The 7271-nt window shown below is 38.9% G+C and overlaps 1 protein-coding gene across 2 annotated transcripts; it reads left to right on the top strand.

The window, feature by feature from the left end:
• Window positions 1-917: 917 nt before the first annotated feature.
• LOC141442285 (uncharacterized) lies at window positions 918-6925 on the top strand. Of its 2 annotated transcripts, XR_012452913.1 has the most exons (3): window positions 918-1195; window positions 1886-2011; window positions 2656-6925. XR_012452913.1 is itself a non-coding variant. In XM_074107242.1 (2 exons), exons 1-2 carry the CDS (start codon window positions 1066-1068, stop codon window positions 2706-2708), a joined length of 999 nt encoding a protein of 332 aa, XP_073963343.1. In that variant the 5' UTR covers window positions 918-1065; the 3' UTR covers window positions 2709-6925. The 2 variants fall into 2 exon arrangements, 1 of the variants encoding a protein (XP_073963343.1); XM_074107242.1 differs by having other exon boundaries at window positions 918-2011.
• Window positions 6926-7271: the final 346 nt, after the last annotated feature.

Genomic DNA, 7271 nt, shown 5'->3' with positions numbered 1-7271 from the left:
CGCAATACATTCTCACACTTCTCTGGTGGAAACGGAGCCTTAACGTGTTTAAAATATCGAAAAACCAATTTATCTGCGTATTCCAATCTTAGATAATTAAAGACATTCCAGTGATTTCATCCAATTTGGTCCAGCTGTTTTTACGTCAAAGAATAACAAAAACACACGCGAACACACAAAACCTTTTGATTTGTCATATAAGTACGGGTAGGATAGAATATCATAACGGTGTACCGAAGCTAAACAAACGTTTTTTGTTCGTAGGATTGTAACAAATGAAAAATATCTCAAATTATACTGGTGTTGGCAACACCACATTAAATGTCTAGCCTCTTGGATTCAACATGGCGAACTAATGTGTCGCGTCAAATTGTGCTCTTACATTTTATAAATTAATAAATCTTTACTGCTGCAAAAAAGGACTTTCACTGAACAGAAGAAAGGAAATACAGTCCACTACTAAAGAACTAACAATTCTTCATGGTCCTCCGAACTGCGAAGCAAGAATATTTCTGCAACTTATTCAGTGACGGAAGCCATTGTGAAAATTACAGTGAAGAAAACAATAATTGTTCAGTGATATTTCCATACAAAACAAGCGTAAAGGCTGCACATCTAACGAAGATCGAAGATATTACAGGTTTCAGCATAGCTGACATTCAGCTACTCCAAAATATTTCGTTCGATTTCGATAGAAGAATTCAAGGTCAGTCATTCAGTTCTGTGGGGCGGTGCCGGGACGTGCGCAATTTCGCTATAGCAACACTGCGTCGGCGGCGGTTGCGCGTGCATCGGATAGTGAGTAGCCAGCCTTATGTGCGTGTGCGACCTCATCGGCTCCCTGAACCTACCACTCCAGAGACATTATAGTGTTTAGTTTATCTGTGCATTATTGACAACTACCTTTCTCCGTTTTAGAAACGCATTTTTCGTTTAGGTACTTACCATTGTCGAGTTGTTTTGTGTCCGTAATCCTGTATAATTGTTTGTATAAGTGCTTTATAAGTGCACGCCGTGTACCTAAATTAAATTTATATTAAGTTTACAATTGTACCGGTGACAAACATGGAGGAAGAATTAAAGAAATTAGTCGCTAAGCGGGGCTATTTAAAGGCTAGCCTTACGAGGATTTTTAACGCAGTGGACAGGGCTGATCAAGAACCTTTATCTCCAGCGCTTGCGCAAACCAAAATAGGTAGGTTAAGAGAATTATTCCTTAGCTATCAAGACATAAACATTGAAATATTGTGTCTCAATTCCGCGGACACTGAAAATGTAGGCGAATCTGAGGACAAGTACGCGGCATGTTTAACCAAGCTAAGTGTAATCTCAGCGAACACAGACGCTAGTTCACAACCAGTGCGTCATAGCCAAGTGTCCAATATAAAATTGCCATCAATTGATATAGATACTTTCACAGGCCAATACCGCGATTACACTCGGTTTATAAATATCTTCACGTCAATGATACACAATAATACCACGCTCGATGATGTGCAACGACTGTATTATTTACGTAATTTTGTCAGCGGCGAACCTCTTGATCTTATAAAGAACCTACCAATTTTCGGCGAAAGTTATACTGAAGCACTATCGATTTTGAAGGACAGGTATGACAATAGAAACCTCATAATGAGTGACCACATTTCACAGTTATTGGAATTGGCACCTTCAAAACCGACAGCTGCTAGTCTGAGGGAATTTTCAGCACATGTTAAACAACAAGTAAAGGCATTAACATGCATACACGAGTCTGTCTCACATTGGGACATCATATTGGTGCATTTACTTGTGAAAAAACTTGATCCTACCACCGCTAATGCCTTTCAACTAAATAGAGACTGCAAAATAGAGCCGACTATTAATGAGTTTGTACAATTTATAGAGAAAAGAGCACTGGCACTGGAGAGTGTTGACCAAGGTACAAGTAAGCAATACGACAATGTAGTCGTAAACGCAGCATACCAACGGGACACGGAGCGACAGATGAGCATGCGTCAATGTATACACTGTAAGTCCAACCATAAGTTATTTACTTGTGCAAAATTTAAACTGTTACCAGTCAATGACAGACTAGCCTTTGTAAAATCCAAAGCGCTATGTCCAGTATGTCTAAATTCTCATCCTGGGAAATGTAGGTACCACTTCAAATGCAATCACTGCAAAGACAGGAGCCATAACTCTCTGCTTCATGTCAACACGCCTGCAATAGCTTCAGGTACAGTGACTTTAGCATCAAGTATTGAAGAAAGCCAATGTTTGCTGCCTACTGCCCGAGTCTACCTTGTGGGCCAGGACGGGACAAAATATAATGTAAAAGTATTATTAGACAGTGGCTCACAGGTGTCATTTGTTACAACTGAGCTTGTGCAACGATTAGGTTTGACTCCTGTGCAGAAAGAAGTCACTATTGTGGGTATCACAAATGTAAACAATAAAGTCAATTACAGTATCCCACTTGAAGTATATTCACGTATCTCCCCATTCAAACTTTCTGTCAACTGTCATGTGGTTGATTCAATTACATGCAAATTGCCGCAAACAAAGTTGGACATGTCAAACATTTACATTCCTCCCGGCATACAGCTTGCAGACAATGATTATAATATACCGGGTGAGATACATATGTTGATGGGTTGTGACGCATTTTTCCAGCTGCTCCTGCCGCAACAGCCAGCTCTGGCCAGGCAGTCGTCGGCGCAACATAGTGTCCAGCCTACAATAATCAACACGCACTTCGGGCATGTCATCGGTGGCAGTCTGCCGCTGCAACGACAGGCCTGCAATAAAACAGTTAGTCTACACTGCCAGGTATGCAAGTCTGATAATGACAATATCAATGAAACCCTACAAACCTTTTGGAAAACTGAAGAAGTACCTGAAATATTCAAAGAACAAGCCTCTGAGACAGATTTATGCGAGGAAATATTTCAGAATACTGTACAAATAAGTAATAGTCAGTTTCAAGTTGATTTACCATTAAAACTACCGCTTGAACATATTAATGACACTCTGGGTAAATCTTTTGAGTTGGCATTGAGTAGATTTTTAAATTTAGAAAAAAAATTATCCAGGTTTCCAAATTTGCTTGAACAGTACAAACAATTCATTCAGGAATACATTGACCTAGGTCATGGCCACTATGTGGACATTGAAACCATGGACCTCAACAAGGATGCTGTGTATTTCTTACCACATCGCGCAGTAATCAATGAAAATAGTAAATCTACTAAAACAAGGGTGGTATTTGATGGGTCATTAAAGACTAATAAAAAAATCTCACTAAACAATCTCTTGCTAAATGGTGCTTTAATGCAAAAGGATCTATTTCAAATAATGCTTTTGTTTCGTTTAGGCGATTACACGTTCACGACCGATATACGTCGCATGTTTAGGGCAATTGCACTCAATCCTATTCACACTTCGCTACAAAATATATTATGGCGTGACGATCCTAGCGAACCCATACGTTGCATTCGCTTAGATACGGTGACATACGGCTTAAAGAGTTCTACGTTCTTAGCCACACGGTGTTTGTTTGAGCTTGCATCACGCTATGAGCATGACTATCCTTTGGCAGCATTTATCATAAGAAACTGCAGTTATGTTGATGACGTTTTATATTGCGATTCGGACATAACTACAGTTCTCGAGGCAAAACGACAGTTGCGTGAACTACTAATGCTTGGGGGTTTTAACACACATAAGTGGTCTTCCAATCACGCACCGATTCTGTCAGATATTCCTCCGACTGAGCAACATTTCGATGAGCTTGATTTACAACGAGACAATCATAAATTAAAGGCATTAGGATTAACTATTGACAACAATAAAGATTGTTTTACAATCTCTTGTCCAGAGACCTTCAATAGCCAATCAGTGACAAAACGAGATATTTTAAGCTACATTTCAAAGTTTTACGACCCAATGGGATTTGTAAGCCCTATTATTGTTAAGGCTAAAGCTATTATGCAGAGGTTATGGTCAGAGCAGATTGATTGGGATGCTACGCCAAGTAATGCTTTAAAGAGTGAGTGGTTACAATTTGCACAAGGTTTGTCTAGCATGAATCCCATTTACTTAGATCGCAACATTCCAGTCAACGACACTGCTGCTGCTGTCCAGCTCATCGGCTTTTCCGACGCATCCAGTTCTACAGGCTACGGCTGCTGCATTTACCTGAGAGTGGTTGATCAAGCTGGTAAGGCAACATTATCTTTACTTTGCTCGAAATCACGGATTAACCCACTCAACAACAAACTAACGGTGCCGAGACTGGAGTTGAACGCTGCACTGCTTCTAGCAAAACTTATTACAAGGGTTTATAACACATTAACACTGAAGCTTAAAATCAATGATGTAATTCTCTTCACTGACTCGCAAATTGTTCTGGCGTGGCTTGCAACTGAACCGACGCAACTTCAAGCTTATGTTGCTAACCGAGTGAGTGTAATTAAAAACCAAACAGGTGACTGGCGCTGGCTATACGTCGGCACAGCAGACAATCCTGCGGACCTGGTGAGCAGAGGTGTGGATCCGCATCAACTAGCTGACTGTACGCTTTGGTGGCGTGGACCTTCGTTCTTACTAGATAAGTATGACTTTGCAAATAATAAGTCATCTCCGCCAGAGGTCGTACCAGAGCTTAAAGCTTGCTCAGCGCTCTCCAGTTGCTCAGTCTCTCACGTCAAAGATAAAGGCAATTCTTTTCTTGAAGCGGTCATAAATAAGTACTCAGACATAAATAAAATGACACGTTTAGTGGCATACTTCCTTAGATTTATTAATTATCTAAAGACTAAAATAAATAACAAAAATGGAACATTGCAATTTAAATCTTTAACCAGTGTGGAGTTACAAAGGGCATTGGCGCTCATAATAAAACATGATCAGGGTATTCATCACACTGACAATATTCATGCAATCAAAACCAACAAACCAGTCAATGCTTCTTTAGTAAATTTACATCCCTTTCTCGATGGTGATTCCATTTTAAGAGTAGGAGGACGGCTTCAAAACTCAAACCAGTCGTACTCACAGAAACATCCTATCATATTATGTAATGGATCAAAGATTACAGAATTAATAATTCGTAGTGAGCACGCTAGGCTATTACATGCTGGACCTACATTAATTTTGTCTAGCCTAAAACAAAGATTCTGGTTAATAAATGGTATTAGAGAGATAAAAAAGGTAACACATAAATGCATGATTTGTTTTAGATTAAAAGCGGAAGCATCAAAACAATTAATGGGTTCCTTACCTGCTGATAGAGTTACCAGACCCATGCGACCCTTTCAAAAGGTTGGCTTTGACTTTCTAGGCCCAGTTGAAGTTAAACAATCTCGAATCAGACGTGCTGTAGTAAGCAAAGGTTATGTTTGCGTATTCGTGTGCTTCAGCACTAAAGCAGTTCACTTAGAACTTTGTTCAGATCTTACCACCGCTACATTTCTCGCGTGTTTTAAAAGATTTGTCTCGCGTAGAGGTTTGCCAACTGACTGTTACTGCGATAATGCCAGTACATTTAAATCGGCCAATAACCAACTTTCCAAAGAACACCGGGCACAGGTACAAACTTATGCTGCAGAGATGCAGATCAATTTTCATTTCATACCGTGCTATTCTCCTGTCTTTGGTGGTCTATGGGAGGCAGCCGTTAAGAGTACTAAGTTTCACTTAAAAAGAACGATCCAGAAGGCCTTATTAACTTACGAGGAACTTAGTACAGTCTTGTCGCAAATAGAGGCAGTGTTAAATTCACGTCCATTGACCCCTATGACTTCTAATTGTGATGACTATACATACTTAACTCCTGGTCACTTTTTAATTGGAGCTGCAATGACTTCATATCCTGAATCTGATGTGACCGACGTCCCGATGAATAGGCTAAAGATGTGGCGTACTTGTACTCATATGGTACAATGCTTTTGGAAGGTGTGGCACAGGCATTACTTAAACGTCTTACAGCATAGGCCTAAATGGCATTCTGACGAACCAAACATACAAGTAGGCTCACTCGTGCTCCTTATAGAGAAGGACACACCTCCGATGAACTGGCCGATGGCACGTGTTGTGCGTGTATGTCCTGGAAAAGATGATAAGGTTAGGGCGATCGAAGTAAAAACTCCTAATGGCAGGACACATGTCAGGTCTATCACCAAAGTATGTGCGTTACCGGTACAATAATTTGCATTTAGTTAAGATTATGTAACTTACATATATTTAAGTAAAACTTACCTGTTGAGCTTGTATATCATAATGATTAAGAGGCTATTACTCATTCCTGTTGTAGTAGTAACCTTCTCAACAGAACACTTATTAAATTTAGGTCAATCATTATTATGACATAAGTTATAAATTCTAACCTGTTGTTATTCTGTAGAATCCTTCAGCTAAACCTGAAAAAGAATATTTACCTTTTGTGTTGCTGTAGACTCCTTCAGCTAAACCTGAAAAAAAAAAATGAAAAAATAATTATCTTAATATTCACTAGCTACAATGTTAATTTCATTACAGGAAAAATATAATAAATAACTTACCTTGTTTTGTTACCGATACTGTCTTATGTTGTATACAGGTATACTTACCAAATAATTAATAAATGGTTGACTGTACTGTAATAATAATAATATCTCTTAGATTATTCTAGATTGTAAGAACTTAATGATCTCAACAATATTTTGATGTCATATTGTGTGGTCACAATTATAGTTTTTGCTATTGTAAAAATGTTAAAATAACATTTTAATTTTCTTTCTTGAGGCCGCAACATGTTGGCAACACCACATTAAATGTCTAGCCTCTTGGATTCAACATGGCGAACTAATGTGTCGCGTCAAATTGTGCTCTTACATTTTATAAATTAATAAATCTTTACTGCTGCAAAAAAGGACTTTCACTGAACAGAAGAAAGGAAATACAGTCCACTACTAAAGAACTAACAATCCTTCAACTGGTGATGTGTCAACCGTGTCAACCTGTGTGATGGACGACATTAATCCCCTGTAAACTGTCAATGTACTTTGACGCCTGTAGGGACGCAATATTTTGTAGTCGACGACTGTTTCAACTACTCACAAGTACATGTATTTATTTAGGTACTGGTAGTTATTTTATAAAAATGTATGTACTTTGTAACAATGAGAAAGGAGATTGACTAACACGTTATCAATAGAGTTGAAGATCATAACTGCCATAATACGAGTTAGTTTGTGATCGGCTGTGAAAGGGTTAAAATATCTCGCACGAGTTCCTTGCGTGACTACTGG

The sequence above is a fragment of the Choristoneura fumiferana genome, chromosome 25 (genome assembly GCF_025370935.1).
Source record: "Choristoneura fumiferana chromosome 25, NRCan_CFum_1, whole genome shotgun sequence".
NCBI lineage: Eukaryota > Metazoa > Arthropoda > Insecta > Lepidoptera > Tortricidae > Choristoneura > Choristoneura fumiferana.
The sequence above is the reverse complement of the archived record's forward strand: the minus strand, read 5'-3'. Positions and strand labels throughout refer to the sequence as shown.

Bases quoted from the DNA above. Each gene is read 5' to 3' on its own strand.
- LOC141442285 (XM_074107242.1), top strand. From the start codon at position 1,066: ATGGAGGAAGAATTAAAGAAATTAGTCGCTAAGCGGGGCTATTTAAAG. The intron at 2,012-2,655 runs GTAAGTCCAACC...GCATTTTTCCAG, and splicing joins CATGCGTCAATGTATACACT to CTGCTCCTGCCGCAACAGCC.